Here is a 23,024-nt window from a genome sequence, read left to right as displayed (position 1 = left end):
CAGTGTTAACAGTAAAACTTTTAGTTTCGCGAATAGAAATTTAGAATAAAATTTTTCGAAATCGAAAATTCTCAGATCCAAATATTTTTGAAGAATTTCGATGTCTTTTTGAATCTCAACCCTAACATTAAAACATTTATATATGTGAACACAGGGTTAGGGTAAAATTTTTCGAAATCGAAAATGTTCGGGCCTAAATATTGTTGTAGAAAATGGTTTTCGAAGTCACTGTGAATCTCAGTGCTAACAGTAGAGATGATCAGAAATTTTCATTAAAATTTTTCGAAATCGAAAATGTTCCGGTCTAAGTATTGTTATAGAAAATGGTTTTCGAAGTCACTGTGAAAATCAGTAAAACAGTAAAATACTTTTATACACGAACTTAAGTTTGGAGCACAATTTTTCAAAATCGAAAATGTTCGGGCTCAAATATTTTTGTAGAATTTCTTCTAAATCTCAGCGCCAACAGTAAAATACTTGTATTTAAACACGCGAACAAAGGTTTAGGGTAAAATTTTTCGAACCCAAAATGTTCCGGTCTAAGTATTGTTGTAGAAAATGGTTTTCGAAGTCATTGTGAATATTAGTGCCAATAGGAAAATATTTATATCTACGAACACAGGTTCAGAGTTAAATTTTTCGAAATCGAAAATGTTCCGGTCTAAGTATTGTTATAGAGAATGGTTTTCGAAGTCACTGTGAAAATCAGTAAAAAGGTTAAACAGTTAAACAGTTAAATACTTTTATACGCGAACTTAAGTTTGGACCACAATTTTTCGAAATCGAAAATGTTCGTCCTCAAATATTTTTGGGTAAAATTTTTCGAAATCGAAAATTTTCAGGCCTAAGTATGGTTGTAGAAACTATTTTTTTTTTTTACTAATGATTAACAAAATAATCGAAGCTAATAATCGAATGGATCATATTATGAGATTGGGTTTATGTGTAGCCCACTATATGATCGAAGAAATTTATTAAAGCTCTCGGATATAAACTTAAAGTATGAAATAAAAGCGATCTGCCGTTACTTTGGTTTGCTTTCAGTAGAAACATTTTCCAGTTGGGTAATAAATTAGTCCATTAAGAGAAAAATATTGCTTAATCAAAGGGATTGATATTTTTCAATTACGCTTTGCCACTAATTTATGAGCTGGTTGCTGTATAAAAAGCATTATATAAAATAATAATTAAAAATATATATTTTAATGGATTTCCAATGTCACAACAATTTTTATGTATATTATAGCTAAGCTTTTATGCGATTGTATTTGTGTTTGTGTGGCCCACATTGATGAGCTTACGTTATGCCACTGAATTACGTATTACTAATACATACTTACGTAAATTAAATGCTGCAGCGCTTAACAATGCTTCTATACTTTTCGTTATTTCACAAATATGTACCACAAATACCTACTTTTTATCATAAATTCTATTGCTCTGCGCTATTGTTCCACTGCAATTCATAATTTCATATTTGTATCTCTCTTTTATTTAGCTAGTTACTTAGTATGTATGTATGTTTGCATGCATGCATGCCGGTATGTAAGTGCGCATACGACGCGCCTTACATGATAACTGATTCTCATACAGGTGAGCCGGAAGAGCCAGAAGCACAACCGCCAGCGCTACCACTGCCACCACCACCGACGCTGCCGCTACGACTGCCCAAACCGCCGCCACTACTACTACCCATGCTGCCGGCGCTTTTGAGCGATGCTGTCGTGCCACCTGTGGTGCACGTCGTCGTTGCGGCCGTTGCACCCATACCGACGCCGCCCGCACTACCAGCGATGCCGGCCGACATGCCAATATCGCTGATGCTTTTCACACGTCGATGTTGTTCGTACAAAGCATTTGGATCTGTCATTGATTCGGCTGTGCTGCTGCTGCTCACCGGTGGTGCGCTCACACGATGTCCCGGCGGTGCATAGTTGAAGATATTACCGCCGCCGCTGCCGCCTATATGTGCCCCAAGACCGGGCGCTGATGTTGAGGGTGGTGGTGGTGGTGGTGCTGTTGTCGGTGGCGGGAAGTGATGTGTGCTGGTGGAGTAGAATGGTGCGGAGTGTGGTGGATGGCCGCCTATAGTGGCGTAAATTCCTCCACCACCTTCGGAGCTACTATACGATGGTGTGGGAGAGGTGGAGTTGCCGAAGGATGAACGATCCCCAATGGAGCTTCCGCTGCGTGATGATTTTGTATTGAAACGGAAGGCTTTAGAGAGAGAACTCTGCATGAGCGTATGCACGTTTGCGTAGCGGGAAAAGAGAGAAGCGAAAGTATATCGTTATTATAAGTAAAATATTTCTTTGTACTTGGTTGAAAACCGCAAAATATTAAGAAAGAAAACAGAAATTGGATTTTAGTGCGAAAATGCATACTGAGATGTTAAGTGCGGAAATGAATGCGGTTTTACAGGTGCCTGATGAAATGCTTAAATATTTATTTTCGGTTTTTCGTTGGATATATAAAGAAAGTAGTTAACAATGAAAGTAAAATGTGAAAAATGAAATTTTAACATTCATAGGAAATGAAAAAAATATTATTTTAGTGACTGAACTGATATTGAGCATGCTTTTATTATTTATAAGAAAAATTAGTATAAAAATAGGTATAATTTTGAACATGATTGGCATAAAAATGTATTTGACTAGCAAAGCCATAAAAATTTATATTTTCATACTTTTCTTGTGTGATATAAGCATTTGGAAAACTTTTAAAACATTTTTTTTTTTGTTAATTTTGAATTTACAAGTTCGACATACATATGTATTTTGAGTAGCTAAATTTAATTAAAAGAAAAAAGCAAAGAAATTATATTGAAGAAATATATTAATGGAGTGTATAAGGAATAGGTTCTTGGAGCAATCCTGGATATTTCTGGAGTGTTCAGCAACGTCTCTACCGAATTTATTCTGAATCCAGTCAATAGGATCCTGCTATACGAAGCTAGTTCAGAAGTCTTTTGATCTCTAGACAGAGACGAGCAGAAAGGAATGGCACTGAAATGACCAAGGAAGCCTATAGAGGTACTCCCCAAGGTGGAATGCTATCTCGTTTCTATGGACATTCTTCTTCTTCTTTTCTAACGTGGGGTCTACGTTACACTTACCCTACGCTACGCTTACTCAATTATATCCGAGTTAACAACAGCGCGTCAGTTTCTTTTTTTTGCAAAGTGGCGCAGATCCTTCTCCACTTGGTCCTTCCAACGGAGTGGAGATATTCCTCTTCCTCTGTTTCCCCTGTTTCCTCCGGCGGATATTGCGTCAAATACTTTCAGAGCTGGAGTATTATCGTCCATACGTATGAATTCGCTGGTGGAAGGCAAAGCCCCCAAGATAGTGACATATGCGGACGACATTGCCATCTTAATAACGGGAAGTAGGTCAGTAGCAGTGTTATGAACACCACTCTCAATACAGTCCAAAACTGGGCATCGCAAGGGGGTCTGGAGCTGAAACCGGAGAAAATGGATATGCTGGTTTCCACAAAAAACTCAAAACTCCTCTATGGAGGTTCCCTTCTATAAATGGGAAACACCTCTCTCTCAAAAACAGCACCAAGTACATTGAGGTAGTCTTGGACAGCAAGCTGCTGTGGAAGCACAACGTGGAAGAAAGAGTTAGGAAAGTCAGCAATGCTTTATATGCGTGTAGGCAGATGCTCTTATGCACTAGTGCTACACAGCTATTGTTAGACCAATTCTGCTCTAGGGCGAAGTAGTATGGTGGACAGGCGTACGGAAATCCACCAACCGAAAGCCAATGGAAAGGGTTCAGAGGCTTGCTGCGTGTGAATAACGGGAGTTTGAAGAATTGATCTCTTGAACTGGTACTAAAACTGCGACCTATAGACCTCTTTGCTGAAAACTACGCAGCAAAATCGGCGGAACGACTACTGGATGCAGGATAATTTACATATAAAACCTTCGGGCATAGCTCGGTGAGTAATATTGACTTGTCATCCCTTTATTCAACTGGGAAAGAAGGTGCAAAGTAATCATAAAAAAGATGGCTGGCAAAATCCGATGGACCTACTTGGCTACCAAGGTGCAAGATTGCAAAAGTTATGATCGGTAGATCGGAAGTTCCAAAATTCCTATTGCCACTCGATAGAAGAGACTTTAAGAATATGATGGGAATACTAACTGGTCTGGTGGCGACGCATGCCCGCAAGATGGGGCTGACAGATCGAGAAGACTGCAGGAAATGTCTACAGTAGGACACCAGGGAAACAATGGAGCATCTCTTGTGCACTTGCCCCGCATCGCAAGACTACGCTGTAAGCATTTGGGATCCCTACTGTTTGGTACACTGGAGGAGGTATCGATAGTTAGAGAGAGCCTGTTGAAATTCGCGTCGAGCGGAGGTAACCTAAACGATGACTACTTCTCTTGGACTTAGCAAGTGAACTACATCTGGTATCGCAAAGCACAATATTGGTCCATGTGTGGCTTATTGGCCTACCATATTAACGTAACCCAAGACATAAAATTATTAACAAAAATTTGTCGATAACTAAAGAAGCTTTCAAAAGTAAGGAAAATATTTTTAATTTTTTTTTCGAGTCTCTAAACATCTTGCTCTCTTAAAATTGGAGTCAGCAAGGCTATAATGTCCAATGTCAAACAAGATTAACATTGAGATTTGTTGGAAAGGGGAAATTTAGCCTTTATTTAATATATCTAATGCCGACATGTTTCTGCATAGTTTTCAAACTATCCACAGCTGTATACTTTCTGAAAAGCTTTTATTTGCCAAACATGCGTTTATATCTGAATAATTTGGTATATTTTTGTAAACGATATATTTTTAAATATTATTAATATAATAAATATATTTTTTTAGGGTTTTATGAACCTTTGTGGCAGACCGATGGAAGCTTAAAAAAATTATGTAGACTAGGATAATGATTTTTTAACAAACAGAAATTAGCAAATCAATTCAGTAAAAAATTCCCAAGCTACCAAAAAAAAAATAATAAAGCTATAAATTTAAATAAAAATTTAGGCACAAGTTATAGTTGAAATCAAGCAGATAACACTTCAAAAAGATAAAGCAAAAAGCTACAAAAGATATGTAGAAAAAATACTTCACAACTCACCTGTGATCCTTTCCATGCCGATATCTGCTGAGCATAGAAGAATGGAAAGAGAAACGAGAATGCATACGTACATACAAGTGTTTAAATAAGATTTTTTTTAACCGTTGTGTAAATGAAATAAAGACAATGAATACGAACAAAAACGAAAAAAAAAAAAACAGAAAACAGAGCATAATAATTGAGTGAAAGCAATTAATTATAAACTCATCAAATATACGGCAACGCTTTTGCATAATTTCAGCGCTGCCGTAGCCAATTGCGGGCACATTAATTTATGCACGCAGAGAAAATTAAAAAAAATAAATGAATATAGCTTATATATGGGTGCGAAAAGCACAGTAGAAAATTTTCGATCTGGCCGTATTTCTCTGGATTTATTTCTATCACATTGAAATGAAGATTCTGCCCTTAAAGGAATATTATTGAGATTGCGGGAGCGATGCTTTTATATTCATGTTACTAAATGCCTTTGAATTTTATTTCTTTGATATAATATATTTAAGGCATTGAAACAAAAAAGCAAGAGAAAGTAGACAAATGCTTCTAGCAAGTATTTTATAAAATATTTATTTTCAGTCTAGTGTAAGTAAAAGTAAAATTTGTCCTCACCAAAATCGTAGTTAAAGTTTTTATTGAATAATTGAGAAAGTGACTCTCGGAAAAATTAATAAAAATTTTAGCCCAGATAAAAATAACCTCATATTGTCGAATAAACCGCCCAAAGCGATATAAATACTGATAAAATTACACATTTTCAGTAAAACAGCCATAAAGTCGCAGCTTCCACGAACTCTCCTGCCATTAATACTCAATTAAAATTCCCTTATTTCAACTGGTTTTTTATCCTGAAAAATGTGTTTTTTAAGTAGCACTCTTCGTACCCAATAATCGCATCGCCACTGACACCCCCTCTTATTTGCATAAGGGCTTCAGCTGCCATTCGTCACTATTATGTTCGATTTCTACAATAATTTGCCAGCACAATTACGTATACGCCATGTAGGCGGTAAGACCATTATGCGGCCGACCAATTTTTAACCAATTTAAACTCTTTTAATTAATGACCTATTTATGTTACGCTCATTAAAGCGCAGCAGTGTGTACACACAGGCATGTTGCAGCTGTGCCAGCGGCTACCCTTCGCCCACATGTATGCAAATATTTAAAATATTTTTGCATTTCACATTTCTTGAATACCCAACCGTATGCGTGTAACTATGCTGTGTATGTTCTGTTGTCATTTAACGTTTGATTTCATACGATCATCCACAATTAACTGTTAATTTAATAGCGTTGTTATTTCGTTGTAATATTTACATACATGTATATATGTATGTATGTATGCTTATTCAGTAGCAGTCAGCTGAACACTTTCTGTGTATGTGTGTATGTTAAGCCAATTATAATTGGTGTACCAGCAGCTAATGAAGTGTTATTGGACGATTGCACGCGCCAACAGTGGGTCAAAAAAGTATGTATGAAATTTTTGTTGATATTTTTTTTTATTTACTGTAATTTTTTTTTTATCGATTTTGATGTTTTATCAATTATGGATAATCGATGAAACACCGCAATGTTAAAATGAAAAAAAAAATTTTCTTAAAAATTAAAAAAAAATAAATCTATCATATAAATTTCAAAAAGTTCCATTGAAAAATTGCATTTATTTTTTTAGTTGAAAATTATATGTATATATAGTACACGTTTTTTGCTTTTATGCCTCACTAATTATGCTATCACTACGCTGCATATTCCGTACTTATATTGCCCCATTACTACATTACTGTACCACCTACACACTCGAGCCTTCCAAGAACCTTATTGAATTACTTAGCAGCGTTTTATTAAAGCTCACTACAAATAAACACATCACAATATCATAATGCTTTATTTTATTATCTTTAATTTATTGCAATTATACAGCTGCTTATAACTATAATTTTTTTTCTTACTGTAAATAATGGCTTGTTGATTTCTTCGTACTCTCATTTCACTTCAATTTTTTTTTCTTAGACATAAACTATTATTTATAATTAATAGTTTCATAATTATTATCTTCACTCGCAAAGTTTTGTAGCAACTAATGTGTGTTTTTTCTTTCTCATTTTGTTATTTTTAATTTTCTTGGCATGCGCTTACTAACCTATTCTCCTACATGTATTTGTATTGCACGAGTATGTATGGTGTTAATAATTCCATATAATTTTAATCCAACCGAGCAGCTTTAATTACTATTTTTTCTTTTCAGTTATTATTCATTATTGTATTTATGCTTTTATTTGATTTTTAAATGTATCGATATAACGCGCGCATAGCAGACAAAAGCGTTCTACCTACATAAAATAGCCCTTTGTATTTACACAACATTTTATAAATAAATATGCTTTTTTTGTGCGTTTTTTACATTATTGCATAATATTAATATCTAATATTTATTTAAAGGTGCATTTATGTATTATCTATTTAATTTTTTTAATAAGCAATAAAAGCGAAAAAATTAGCTTTCATTAGTTTGACTATTTTAAAAATCACAAAAAAATTATTTGGCTTTAAAACTGTATAATATATTCAAAACATGAACTAAAATATTTTGTTATTTTTTATTATGATTTGAAAAGTGATTTTAATGTTTGATATATGAAACTTGTTTCAATTTCAATTCAAAACCAGGGAATATTTAGTTATCGATATAATTAATATTTTGATTAAAACAGCACTATTATTTCAGAAAAAATTGAGAAATAAATCTGCATTCAAAGATTGAAGTTTCTAAATACATGAAAAATACAAAACTTTGTACTCGACTACTGAATAGTTCACCCATAAAGAAATTATTTGTAGAAATTTGTATCTCCTTTTTTGTCTCAGAAGAGAGTCGAGTAGGCAATAGCCGTTTTTTGACAAATCTTTTTCGGCCTACTGAGCGTACTCTTCGCAAGACCATCACCCATCTTGAGACCCAGCATTAATTATTGAATAATAATCGACCGAATAGACCACGTCCAGCACGCAGTGAAAAAAATATAGCAGCTGTAGCTGGCAGTGTACACGAAGACCGTGGAGATTCCATTCGGCACCTCGGACTGGTGTATGGAACGGCTTGGCATATTTTACGTCGAGATCTTAAATTGAAAGCGTAAAAAATACAGCTTGTACGAGAACTGAAGCCACTCGACCTTCCCAAGCGACACCGCTTTGCTCTAGTGGCTCTTGAAAAGTTCTGAAAAGATCCAACGTTGAATCATTTGCGACGTAGCCGTAGCCAACATTTGAAAGAGATAATCTTCGAAAAATATATGCCATTAAATTTGAAATTTCAATGTTTTTTCTTCAAAAAAGTACGAAACTTTGAAATGGATCACCCATGTTACCTTTTTAATAATTTCTTCTTCATACCTAATAGGAACTCACCTTAAATTTAAGTGTTTGCCACAAAATAAAATGAAAATAATACAATATAACGGCATACTTCAAGTTTTGTTTAGCTGTTATTAGCCGGCTTAAGGACATAACTTTCTCAAAGTGTAATCAATCTTGATTTGAATTGATTGGCATGTTGGCAGGTGAATATTGCAAGTTGCTATTCCAGCAAAACTTTGCCCGCCCAGAGGTCGTGTACTCTTATGCTAGTACAGACATATAGACGAGTTTCAATCAGATAGATGTCTATGCGTATGTTTGTTGTTTGTGTATATTTAGATCACTACTACTTTTCCAACATTTTTTTCTCAACCTACAACATGCAACATCCGAATGACAACAAATAATGCGTCTAGTTAACAAATCAATTTCCATAAACATAAGCCAGAGAGTCTAAGCATGTAGTCGTACAAATAGAGTGGTGGTAAATGCTGAGAGTAAACAAATTGCAATATACGCTTAAAATATTCAGAGCATTTAAGGAGTATTTAAAGAAAAATTAGAGTAAATTAGAATATATTTGTAGGCAATGTATTGAGACTATCGAGTATATGTAAGTAAAGTAGCTAAAGTAGCGAGTAGAAGATTCGAGTTGGAACAATTTATTTATGTAGTTTATATGGTAATTTATTTTAAGAAGGATAGGCTGCGACTGAGTTCCTAATGTAATTTTGTAGCATTTAAGCAGAAGGTGTAATATATGGTGGACAGTTGTAAGTGGTTTGGTAACGTTTCATATTTTTTTGATAATAATATTTATGTAATTTAATTTATTTAATTTAGGTTTTTATAATTATTAATATTTATAGTTAATTTTTTTTTTATTTTTATACTTTGAACGGGGTATATAAAGTTTGCCACGATGTTTGTAACACCCAGAAGCATGCGCCGGAGCCCCTATAAAATATAAATACTAATGATCAGCGCGGTCAGCTGGGTCAATTTAGCCATCTAAGTCTGTCTGTCTGACCGTTTATCTGTATATAAGCGAAATAGTTCTGAGTTTTTTAGATATTGGTTTGAAATTTGAATTTTGAAAAGTCCGCTTCTCCCGCAGAAGCTGCTCATTCTCGAAACTGTCGATGACGGACCACTTTATAGCTTATAGCAGCCATACAAACTGAACGATCGGAATCAAGTGCTTGTATGGAACATTTTTCCATTTGAAGAGAAATCCTCAAGAAATTTGGGAGAAGTTATTGTATCAAGCAACAATGCAAGTACCAAATAAATTGTTCGAATCCGGTTACTATAGCATATATGCAGCTGCCATAAATTGGTCAAAATCAAGTGTTTTAAGAAATATTTTGTAATGGAATTTTCAAAAGTACAAAAGTAGACCAATAAGGACAGCAAATGACGCCATATTTTTCGCGCACTTTCGATATTTTTCTTCAGAAAGGTTTGTCACTATTTTGTTTAATCATGGAACAACGAGTCGAAATCATTAAAATTTACTACTGAAATTCGGAGTCAGTGTTTTCAACGTCCTGTCAGATCAGAAATTGAGCGTTTCGTGGAAAAATTTGAATCCACAGGCACAGTACAAAATGTTCCCGTGCCAATGATACAAAGAAATTCCCGTATAATCGAGAATATTGCTGCCGCGCAATTGAGGAAGACTTAAAACAGTCTCTCACACGTCGTTCTCAAGCGTTGGGCATCTCTGTGATGCCATTGTGGCGAGTTTTGCGAAAAGATCTTGGGATACATCCTTACAAGATCAAATTGATGAGAGATCTGAAGCCGCTTGACCACCAGAAACGTCGTATTTGGGCTGAGAATTATCCGGATTTTCATCGAAAAATTATCTTCAGCGATAAAGCTCATTTCTTGCTGAATGGCTTCGTCAATAAGCAAATTGATATTTTTTTAGTATTTAAACATTTTTTTTTTATTAATTTATTTTGAATTTTTCTTTAATTATTTCAAAATTTATTTTTTATTATATTTTAACCCAAAAATGCAGTTTATTTATAATTTATATTTGTATGAATGCTTTCAAAACGTTAAAGACAACAAAAGCATCACAGAAAAACACGCTAATTTTGAGATAGATTTAGAAAAAAATTGGAAAATCAGCGTGAACAAGAGTAATCCGAAAATTATCTACATTCTTTTACATAAAATTTTAACACTTACACAATTATGAATAGTTCAAGGCAAGTGTATAACGGTGTATTTAAGAGAAAATAAATAAATTCTTAATAAAATAAAAGCATTAAAGAATGATTATAATGTTTATAAATATATAGTGTATGGTTGTAAGACAGATGAATAGGTTAGTTAGTAGAAAATGTAAGCAATTAAGTAATTGAGTAGCTGATGGACTTACCCGCAATGCGCCATTGGAGCGGCGATCAGTTGTGGCATAGTGCTGTAAGCCGCCCGGTCCCGTAATCGGTACTATGCCGCAACCGGAACGTATGCCTTGGCCCAAGGTTGCTCTAAACACAACAGTACAACAACAGTGCGTGACACATTCGTTACAGCCATACGAAAAATACATGTTGTCCATTGTTTGTGGTTGTTGTGTTTTTTGTTTTTTTTTGTTTTGATTGTTGTTGTTCAATGTTTTGTGTTGCATGGTATTTGTGTGTGTTATTGGTTTCAGTTTGTTTTTGGTTTAATTTGTTTGCATCATTTTGGCAACGATGTTCATTGGTTTTTTTTTTGTATGTGTATGTGTGTGTGCATGTGTGTTTGAGTGTGATTTTGTTAGCAAAATTGTGTTCGGTTGGTACGTAATTGAATTGTAAGTTTTTGTCAGCATATATTTTATTTTGTATGAGTATTGATTTCACAGTGATAAGCACACACATATATATACATAAATATACACATACAAACATACACAACAATGATGCAAACACATACACGGCAAATGGCAGAGCCAGCAGTCGGCACAGGCATACGTATATATGAGTGTATGTGTGAGTTCAGTTGTGGGTGTATGCATGTGTGTGTGTGTTTTACAGACAGTTTTGTAGTTGTATGTGGTATTTGTTTATGAATATGTATGTACATATGTAATGTTTGCGTTATTTCATTTCGGTTCGGTAACGGTTGATTGATTGGTTGTTGATGTTTTCGATTTTCACATTTTTTTTTGATTCCGTCAGCGTTGGTATTATTTGCAGTGGTGTTGGTGAGGCACAGTTTTAATGATTATTGTGGTTTTTGGTATTTATTTGTTGTTGTTGTTGTTGATTTTTTAGTTGATGTTGTTGTTGTGGTTGTACAGACAGCAATGACAGCAACAAGTTGAAAAAGAAATTTGTAGTAGCGAAAATAAACAAAACAAAATGCAAATACATATAAATAAGTTTGAAAAAGTTATTTGTTTTCAATAGAGATATATGAAATATACCCATTTGTATGTATGTACACGTGTGTGTGTTGCGTGTGTGTGTGTGTGCACGTAGTGGTAACGTAACAGTTGCAATGATAAAGATTAAATAGCACAAGGCAACGCCAACGTCAAAGTTGTAGCAAAACAAATGAAGAACAAATCACAAATACATACGTACATACATATACATACGAGTATTATATTGCACGAGAAATAAGAATAAACGTAGAAGAAGAAGAAAAAATACGTGAAAAAGAATTAGTTCTAAAATAAGTAGAAGAAAAATAAAGATACCTAGATTAAGCACAAATACATATGGAACTTGGTGAATACATATACACAGACATACAAACAAACAAACAAGTAATTGCAAATGTCTTTATTTATTATAAAGTTAAAAGTAACTTAAATAAATAGTAGTAAGCAAGTAAATGGAGAAATAAAAGTTGTTGTTTGGTCTGAAAGAAAGTTCTGCAAACTTAGCGCCAAATAGTATTGATTGCGAAAGTTGTGTTGCAAATGCATTTGTAGACGCAGAAAGCAAATGTGAACGAGTTCAAAATAGAAAAATAGTATGTAATGGCTTTGAGCGTTAACCTAATTGAAGCAGTGCAGCGCATAAGTGTGTATAAAGATAGCTGTTAGCGCTTTGTATGTTTGTGTGGCATGAAGCGAGCAGTTCAATGCTGGCCTACTTAGCATGAGAAAAGAAGTGAGATAAATATATATTTTAAAAAAAGCTCATAAATTGGAATTAATTGTTATATTTTTAATTGTAACGGTAAAATAGGTTTTTTTTTTAGAAGTGGCGCGTACAAACAGGATGGAAAGAAGTGTAAAAGTACTAAGAAGAGACACAGGTACATAAATATTACAAGTAAATATATTTATTTATTTAAAATTTGTTTGCTAACGTGACCTGATCAAGTAACTCAACTAGTTACTAGGCTTATATTTGTCCTAATATTTGCACGTATAGGAATAATTTATAATATTATAGCAATATACCAAAAAATATATATTGGGTAGTCGAAAAAGTCTTTTCGCATTTTTAATAAAATTTCAAATTATTTTTTTTTTTTATATTTATAATAAAAAATAAACAAACAAATATGTACCATTTCGGTCGATTACTTTTTGCCATTTTTCCACTAACGACTATATTCCATCAGTGTAAATCGAATTTTTGAAATTTCCAGTACGGAAGCGAGCAAACCTTGTTGAACTGATACAGCATTGTCTTCGTAAACTTCATAAATTTCATTGGTGGCTTGCGTGGCATTCTTCCCTTTTTTATATTATACAAAACTTTCAAAATATAGCGAATTTCTTCATTATTTTCACTCATTTTTGAACAGCTGTAGCTTTTTTCAACTTCCCCGAATTTATTTTTTTTTGGTTAAATGAAGCTTAAACTCTCTCCTTTCCAACACTATATGGCAAGACCCAATGTGATTTGTAGCACCGGAGATATACGACTACAACAACATCTATTGATAAAATACGAAAAGACTTTTTCGACTATCCAATATTTAGAGCGGCTTAAAAAATCGAAATTGTTAGCAAAAATATTCCTTTGGTCACAAGTGTTCCTAAATAGCTTAACAAGTTTTTCAAAATTTCAAAATCTTCAGTCCAAATTCTAAAACAAGTGCTCCAAGCTTTTTTTTTAATTCTTAAAGCACTTCAATCTATTTGAGAAAAAATATAATTTATAGGTTTTTTTAAATATTGTAAATGTAAACAAATGTGTTTTTTTAACTTAATTCATTTAATGTTTTACAATAAAAATATTTACAATTCGTAGAAAATTATGTTGAAATAATTCAGAGTCATATGAACCGCAGCTAAAGTTGTAAAAGGTGGAAAATAACACAAAATAGTCTTTTCTAGCACTTTGTGCTTATGAGCTCATCACCAGCATCAAATTCAGTTAGCTAACTTGGAAACTTATTTTAGGCGGAATGAACTCACAGAAAGCTTGCAGGAAATTTTATTAAAATCACCTTTGTAGTTTCAATAAATTATTATGAATTTTTATATTTTTTTCTAAGCCTTATTAAATTGTTTATTTTAATTAAAAATTAAAAATAATCTGCCTGTATTGTATCATACCATGTAACCCTGCAGCTGACACATTGCGTATGAGTAACATTATTAATAACTGCCAATTTGTTTGCGCTTTTATGTTAAAATTTAATAAATTAATTTTAGCAATTCAAATTTGATATAATAAAGTATTAATTTTTAATATGCCAGATTTGTATTATATTAAGCCTATGGCATTATATTGTGAAATGCAATATTTAGATTACTCATACGCCATGATCACACACAACTCATGCATGATGTAAGCAGAAATTTGGTTGCTCATACGCACTGGTCACGTTTAAATTATTTTGAATTTAGGTGATATATTTTGATGCTAAAATAATTTGTAAATATTATATTAAAAAAATTTTGTAAATATTTTATTAAAATGTTTATTGTTAAAAATTATAGTTACTCACACGCACTGTTCAACATTTTGGATTTGCTTTGAAATGCCTTGCGTTGAATAAATTTTGCAAAATATTAAAAAATATATGAAAATAGTTTTTTTCAACTAAGTTTATCGATGATATGGACAGTGGTGGTATTAGTTGCGGCGCTTATAAAATTTACATTACTGCATCATATTAAAATTATGATTGTTAAATATTATGGGTACTCATACGCAATGTTCAACATTTCAGATTTGTTTTGAAATGACTTGCACTGAATAAATTTTGCAAAAATATTGAAATTTTTTTTTAAATAAATTCAAATTTATATTGTAAAAATTATAGTTAAATTTTAAACTTTGAAAAAATTTAAAAAATTAGCTTTTTAAGCTTAGCTATTCAATGTCAATGTGTCTAGTGCTAGTTTGAGATGAGCAGTAAACTTAGACGAGTTTTTTGTAGCTTATTAGTTCACCTATTCATTAGCTTTTTAGTTTGGTATATTTAAAAAAAATCTTTAAAACAAATTTAAGGCAAGAAATCGGTGTCTTACTATGTTTATTTTACAAAAATTTAAATTTTTTTTATATGATTTAATATTACAACATAATAAAAACTTGTTAAAATACATTAAAAGCTTTTTATTATAGCGTTAAAACCTCACTCGTTTTCATTTTTACATTTACAACTGCATTACCTATTCAATTTCATGATCACTACTCACCTACCAAGTAGTTAACCATAAATCCATTAACGTGAATTAATGCAAATTACTTTCACAAATAAATATTGCACTAAATTTTTCGTAATTTTAATTATTTTAATTTATTTCATCGATTTCTATGATCTACAATTGGCTATTTTTACCATTAAATCTTAGTTTACATTAAAACGGCTTACATTAAAACCTGCAATCCACATAAAGCTTAAAAATTATTTAATCACATTGAAAAAATAATAAATACTAGCGCATGGCAAATTTTGCAATAAAAGTAGAGAATTGGAATTTCCAAAGCAAGCAAACAACATTTCAAATACACATTATAGCGAGTACCTCATTTTAAGCTGCTCTAAGCTTCTTATGCTATTGGCAAAATGAAAAATTGGAAAGGAAATGAAAGGTTTGTTAAACAACGACAACTGAGCGCGCACAGACTCACCCCACATACAACTAGCTTTGTGTTTATATGCAGGTATGCTTGCTTACAGTGGCGCTTAGCATATAGAAGAGTGTATGTTTTTCTGTTGCACGGCTGCATCGTTGTATGTGGCAAGCATAGAATTCCGGAACTATTGTGTATTTAATACATTTCCTATTTTATTATTGTTATTGTTATTATTATGCACAAGTATTATACGAGTATGTTTTACAGCTATCACACGAGCACATCTATATTAAATAACTATGCATGAGCGCACCAGCGCTCTTTAGTGAGCTTGTACGTATATGTAAGCGAGTAAGTTTTTGTTGTAACTACAACATGGCCTTTTGTATGCATGTGTTCGATTGATCGGCGTACGGCGTGTGTGTAGTTGTGTATATTTAAATAAATGGTGTTGCGCGCTGCATATTAATTTTAGTTTATATTTTTTGATACTTTCATTTGATTTTCGCCTTTTATCTTGTGGAAATGTGCGGCGCTTCATGCGCGTTTTGATTTGAACTCTATTTTGAACTAATTAATTGTATCTAAAGCATTTGATTTGAGCTGTGTTCACTAATTTATATACTTATATAGCGTATATGAGTTATGATTTCGTTACGACTTAACTTTAGGGGCGTGTATAATACATAAAAATTTTGTACGTTGCTAAAGTATTATGTGCGTTGAAACGAAATATTTTCGGCTGCTCTACATTTTATTCAATACGAGTTTGTAAATTTGGTAAGCTGTCCAGTGTGTGTTGTTTTTTCTTAACTTAGAGTTGAAATGTTGCTATCGATATTTTGTTTATTTCGTTATTCAAATTTACTTTTTTTATTTTTATTTAAAATTTCCCTACTTTTAATTACGTTAAAGTCTTCTATTTCGATTTGTTTGATTTGTTTTCATTTGATTTGAATTGTTTGTAAATAAGCCTAGTTTATTTAAATTTTATATATTAAGTAGTTTGCTTAGACTGGCATCTCAGCGCTTGTTGGAGTTTTTTCTGTAAATTAAAACTATTTGAAAAATACATCGTAGAATATCGTTTTTGTTTTCGCTATTTGCTTCCCTTTTGTTACGCTTTAAAGTATTTCTTTGACATAATTTTTTTCCATTGTGTATCTACGCAAGTACGTCTTTATTTTAGCTTATAACATATATACTAGGGTGGGTTCAAAGAAACGAATGTGTTTGTTTTCGCTTCGTATTCTGAAAAATTGCTCGGCAGACTCCTCTAAGAAAGGCTCTTGAAGTATGAATAGAAAGGTTCTCGTCCTAACAGTTTTCAATTTTTTCTTAATAACAGACAGAAAAATGTGTATCTCGATCTCCGGCTATTTGGAAAAGTATTTGATTTCAAGGATTTGATAGAAAATTGAAGCTTTGAGCGCCGCCCGTTGAATGCTCCCGAGCCTCGTTGCAAGTGTGGTATTTTCTAGAGCTCTTCACCACACAAATACTCCATAGACCATAATGGACTTGACTATGGTGTAAAAGAGCCAGAGGACTACTTTCAGTATAAGGCAATCAATATTCGGCTTCCATGAAAACTTTCTGTCCAAGATGAGCCCTACACATTTCACTGTATGCGCCGGTGGCAGTCGAATGTCTTTCATTTGAGCAAGCGGTGCCACCGGAATCTTATATTTTATAGTAAATAAAACCATCTCGGTTAAGTTTACGGACAATACCATAGAAGCACTTTTTATAGAGCACTCAAATTCCTATAAAACCCATCAGAAAAAGTCTTTGTTCGAATAGTTGAAAGCTTGATAAAAATTTGCCTAACTAATAGTAAGAAAATATAGAAAGCAAATAGGCGGAGGATCTTTCCGTTAATCTTAAGCGTTCATACTATGAAAGTCTTTCTTTATAGGTGTCTGTCAACCAATTTTTCTAATTATCAAGCAAAAAAAAAATAGAATAAAAAGTTTTTTTTTTACCCACCCTAGTAAATATATTTAAATATTATTATCAATATTATATAATATATATATTTTTTTCTATTTAAAATGCAACACCAAAAATTATTATTTCTTGAATACCTAGCTTAAAAATTAAATACACGTTCAGTAGAAAAATTTTAGCATGGAGAGTCTTTGTGCAATAATTATGTTTTTATACACTGGCGTGTTATTCACTTCCATCAACAAGCTACATTAATATGATATTTAGTACACACCATTTCTGCACACGTTTAACTTATGAATTACTTAATAAATACATTTGTTCTATACTAGCGCATTGCTGTCTTTTGCTAGTTGGTTTTAATTATTTAATTAAAATATACTAAATGTTTCATTTGTTTTAAACTTTCATCACACTGCATTTCTATTCTTTATTGAATGTGAACACGCTTAGCTTGTCTGGTTGTAACACTGTTGCCTTGAAGTTCAAAGAATAAATGTTTAGTTCTAATATAGAAATAATATAACCGGTTGACCGAAGTTAGAATACCCTTTAAATTAAAAAAGGTTTCCAAACAAGAACATGATTTTGATATACTCGGAAATTGTAACGTTGTCTAGGACAATAATTCCTGTGAATTACGTGCAAGTCCTCAAGAGACTCTAAGGAAGGGTCAATCGGGTCCGACAAAAGATATCGCAATCGATTGGAAGTTGCACCACGATAACACCCTAGCTCACACCGCCTTTCTTGTGATAAGTTACCTAATGAAGGTCTAACCAAGGCTCAACGCTTTCGCAGCCATCCTACAGCCCAGATGTGACCGCCTCGAACCTTTTTTGTTTCCTTGCTGAAAAGGCCGAAAGGGCAAGCATTTTGAGACGACAAAGAATACCTTCCGTGACGCCCTCAATGCTTGGAAATCGCGCTGGCAGAATTGGTTCAATAAATTTTTAAATCGACTCAGTCGTATTACTTTCCGAAAAATTGTAAAAAAAAACTGAAAAGAGCTATGGCTAAATTTGGTGTATTGGTTTAGGTTAGGTAAATAGACTGATTTTTTGTGAGGCCACAAATAATCTCATTTGCATAGCGAGAGACGCATGTCCGTTGTGATGCCCAGAACTCCTCAGTACGGATCAAAATGACCGTCGCATATCTACAAAGCGCCCAAAGTTAGCCACAAGCTTTATTTAGACGGTTAATACATGTCTACTCCAACTAATATTCCCGGTTCGTAGAAAGTATGACAAGCAAGATGCTTAGTTTGGCGATAGCTTGGCAGTGAAAGAGAAACTATATATTTCTATCTCATCTTCCTCCCTTCAACTTTGAAAAGTAGCAGAATGTAAAATATTTAGCTTGAAGGCGTTACCAATGATTTGATTAAGGCTGCATTTTCTTGCGAACTCATCGAATTTATAGATTTCGACGATTCCGTTGTGACCAGGCACCCAACAAATTTAATATGGAAGTAACTTGATGTACTTGACTAAGGTTCAGCTGTCCGCGAGCTCAGGAACTGAACAACAGATCTGCTCCAACTAGGGAGAAGTATAGTATATTTGCTACTACTTGATGGCTGTCACTTCTGCTTGTAAGACACTGCAGTGGTCTGCACGTATGAAAAAAGAAGAGTTGAACGAGAGCTCCCGCAAGGCTTTCTCTCTCTCTCTCTCTCTCTATAACCTACTCCTTGAGCTTCGATCCATCAGTGTAAAAGTTCTTAGAGCCTATTTTCCAGCAACTCCGTCTCACCCACATATATTCATTGGAGGTATGTCCGCGGAGAAGATGACGCTAAGAGTTGGGTTCGTGATGAGAGAAGATTTCGGAATGTAATTCTCTGGGACTATTAATGTGTCTGGAGTCTAATAATACATATATTTTCCGGCAACGCCCACAGGTGCTATATGAAGATTGACATTAAGTGCTATTGTTGGTGTTGCGCTTAGTTACATTTAGCTGTTAGCAGCGCCCAATAGCGACCAGAGGAATGGATTATATATAATTACAGTTTTAAGGAGAGAAGTGAAAATTGCAAGAAAAAATTTAATATTTATATTCATTAATAGCAGAGGATAATTGCATTCTTCTGCCTTTACTTTGAGTATCAGACGAAGCTATTGGAGAAAGGTGGTAACGTTAGTATCACTCGATTTATATTTTCATTTTTGGTCACTTGCTTTTTGTCTGCATTTATTTAAACAAGTGCTCATTCGATTCGCCATCACTGAAAGTGCTATAAATTATTAGAAATAACTTCGTCAAATCTAGCAATATATTCTTTGAAAATTTACGAACAACAGTGTCAAACACATCGCTATTCATTTTCACCACTAAATTTCGTTCCTAACTTCTACACAACTTTTTATGCTTCTTATTCATTCACATACAGAATGAGTGTAAGTTCACATCTCAACATTTACATATATTTTCATTTACATAGATTAGGTGTCCACATCCTAGACCGTTATTCATATCATATTTACTCGTAAATTACACATTAATTATTGTATCGTTCAACGTCCGCTACACAAATTGATCTAAATTTCATATAACACTACCCAAACACACACATACACATAAACATATGTACGCAAGTATTTGACAGTAATTAAAATGTTGGCGTCAGAACAAACATCGAGAATGACTTTATGTGGTACTTAAAGCAATGATTTCATTAATTTAACAACAATTTATCTGCCAAGTTGTTTTTGATTTAAAATTAATTGTCGTGTGCTATCCATTTGAAATTCTTCCATTTGACAGTAAACAAGGTATCTGCGGAATTATTTTATTTCAGATTTTTGTTTTGAATATTTTTTGAAATTTTTATGTTTTGTTTTTTAATTTTTTTTTATATTTTTTTAATATATTTTTTTTTTTTAATTTTTTTTAATTTTTTAATATTTTTTTTTTTATTTTTTTATTTATTTTTTGGTAAATGAAGTTTGTTGTTGTGGTTGAGGTATGCATGTTTGTGAGTAGAACACATCATAAACGAGGGAAAAATGGAAGAAACGACGAAAACGTTGATGGTTAGTTAGGTTTTGGTTTTCTTGCTTTTTTATTTAAATATTTTTCATTTTTTTTTTGGTTTTTCATTTCTTCTAAGTGAATTCGTTATTACAAGTAATATGTATGATCATTCTGATTTCACAAACACATGAAGATAATAATTTGAACTACGAGCAGTACAAATGGAACAAGTAATTAGCAGCAGCTTAGTACATACTTAGTACATATGTAAATGCATACAAAGAGAACACATTTATGTTTTTTTTTTTTTTTTGTTTGTTCAGAAAAAGAAATTTGCTAATGAAGTTCTATCGAATGCAGTGGGACGTGGGACATGATGGCGTTAATGAGGTGAGAGAGTAATGATGAGTAATGGAAATTATGCAAATGAATTTCAATGCGAATACGAATGCGAATACGAATGCAGCAACAGAAAAGCAAACGGAACTGGCATACACAGTTAGCAACAGATGCTTGGCGGTGGTGGAGGGATATGAATGAATTTATGCGAGAGCAAGTGAAATGAAATGGAATAAAGAGCGGCTATGTTGTCGATTGGATGACTGAAATATGTTTTTTTTTGTTATTTGTTTTGTGAAATGAAGTTTTTTCCAACGTACAGAGCAGCGCAAAACAAACAAACAAATGCCTTATTTTTTATAAAATTTTTGAGATGTTGTCGGGTCCACACTTAAAAATTTTGAAAAAGATGTCTGAGATATTTTTTTCCGTTCAGAAAAATTTAATAAAAAAAGTCTTAAACACAGTTTTTTGGAAAAAATAAATTCAAAACAATTTTCCCACAAAAATTTTAAAAGTATGAGAAAATATTCTGTCGAATTTAAAATAGAACAAGTTTTTTTTTTTCAAGGAAAAAAATTGTCGAATTATTTTTTTTTTTGCTTAAATTTTAAACAAAAACAAAAAAACGTTAAAAATTAAAAAAAATATTTTCTGCATTAAACATTTTTTTTAATATTTTTCAAGACAATATTTTTTAAAGAAATTAATTACTGAAAAGAAAAAAATGTAAACCTTTGAATTTTGTTGAAAGCAACAAATTGTTGAACTATTTTTTTTATTTTAAACCAAAAAAAATTTAAAGAAAAAAATTTGAAAGAATTTTTTATTCAAAAAGTAAAAAAATTGTTTTCTTAAAAATAAAAAATGTAAAAAAAGACATTTTCTGCAGTAAAATTTTGTTTTTGATATTTTCCAGTTCAATATTTTAATATAAAAAACTTAAATTTATTTAATTAAGTAAAATTAAATTAATTCTTTTTTTAATTTTTTAAGCGTTTTAATATATGTAGCTAATTTTAATTTAATTTCATTTATTTATACTTGCGGCGCCTAAATTTATTTTATGTGTATGTGTGCGTGTATGCGTGATGAGTTATATGAAATTGGCAGCATGATAAGCACTTTAAAGATTACATACCTATATAGTTGCTAAATAAAAGAAAGCGCTGTTGATAGGTAACGGTTTTCTATGGCCAATTTATATTTCTGTAACTTATTACTTATTAATATAAATTATTAAAAAGAAATATTTTTTAAGTTATTAAAAAAAAATAAATATAACCTATATAATTATAACAAGACAGACGCAAAAAAAAAATAAAAATAAGATAATAATTTTTTTTATAATAATGAAAGCAATAAATAATGAAATAAACAATATTTTTCAAATTAAAATAAACGTTAAATAAAATTTTAAATTTAATAAAATAAAAAAGTTTAATAAAAATAAATTTATATGTATGTATATGTACATTTTGTTCATAATTTCGATATAAAAATAATAAAATTACAGTCTAACAAGCGTTTAAAGCGAGCAATAATGGGATTTGAGCGCTAAGGTACCGTGAAAGACATCTTGTGATTATACATGATATTTTCTTTAAAATAATGATGGAATTATTTTATTGAAACTATTGGTGGGACTATGTGCGTGAAAGTGAATTAACACAAAAAAGTAAATAAAAATATTTTTCAAAATTAAAAAAAAATAATAACAATAAAAATTAATTAAAATGTAATTTCATATATACTTGTAAAGTAAATAAAAATCAATAAATGAAAAAAAAACTAAAAACACAATTTCAACTAGAAATCAATAACAACAGAAAAATATACACAAAAGACAATTTGCAACTGAAACGCAGGCATCGTTTCTATAACATTTGAAAAATTAAAACAATTTTCTTTCTAGCATGTTTACATACTAGTAGTAACATATACATTTATGTAATATAAAAGGAATTCTTTACACACTTACGCTACATACACACAGAGATACGAGTAAATTTGGGTGATAATGATAGTAGCAACGATAGATGATACATACGAGTATGAATAATTATGCGAAATAAATTTGCCTTACCTTGCGGGCAATATGAGCGCATCGAATTCCGTTGTGAGATGACGTCTTATGATATTCTTAGAGGGTGGTATACCCAATGCTGTGGCCATGGTGTCACCGGAAAATGATGGCTCCAATACGACAAGACCGCCATGTACGCCGCTGTCTGTGGTGTAAAAAGGCAGATTTATTTTTATTTTTTTTTTAATTTGCTTAGA

The 23,024-nt window shown here is 32.2% G+C and overlaps 1 protein-coding gene across 9 annotated transcripts in view; it reads right to left on the bottom strand.

The window, feature by feature from the left end:
* Positions 1 to 1,329: 1,329 nt before the first annotated feature.
* LOC105230008 (kazrin) overlaps positions 1,330 to 23,024 on the bottom strand; it is a 268,925-nt gene continuing 247,230 nt past the window's right edge. For 2 of the 9 annotated variants that reach the window (XM_049450729.1, XM_049450730.1), the window contains exons 12-15: positions 22,828 to 22,972; positions 10,865 to 10,976; positions 5,110 to 5,136; positions 1,330 to 2,233 (exon numbers count right to left, since the gene is read on the bottom strand). In XM_049450729.1, the coding sequence (XP_049306686.1) occupies positions 1,586 to 2,233; positions 5,110 to 5,136; positions 10,865 to 10,976; positions 22,828 to 22,972 (932 nt within the window). In that variant the 3' untranslated portion in view covers positions 1,330 to 1,585. Of the gene's footprint in view, positions 2,234 to 5,109; positions 5,137 to 10,864; positions 10,977 to 19,676; positions 20,205 to 22,827; positions 22,973 to 23,024 lie in introns of those variants that run through there. The other 7 variants (XM_049450731.1, XM_019991664.3, XM_049450732.1 and 4 more) reach the window with 6 other exon arrangements.

This window comes from Bactrocera dorsalis, chromosome 3, assembly GCF_023373825.1.
Source record: "Bactrocera dorsalis isolate Fly_Bdor chromosome 3, ASM2337382v1, whole genome shotgun sequence".
Lineage (NCBI taxonomy): Eukaryota > Metazoa > Arthropoda > Insecta > Diptera > Tephritidae > Bactrocera > Bactrocera dorsalis.
This window is presented reverse-complemented; position numbering and strand designations above follow the sequence as displayed.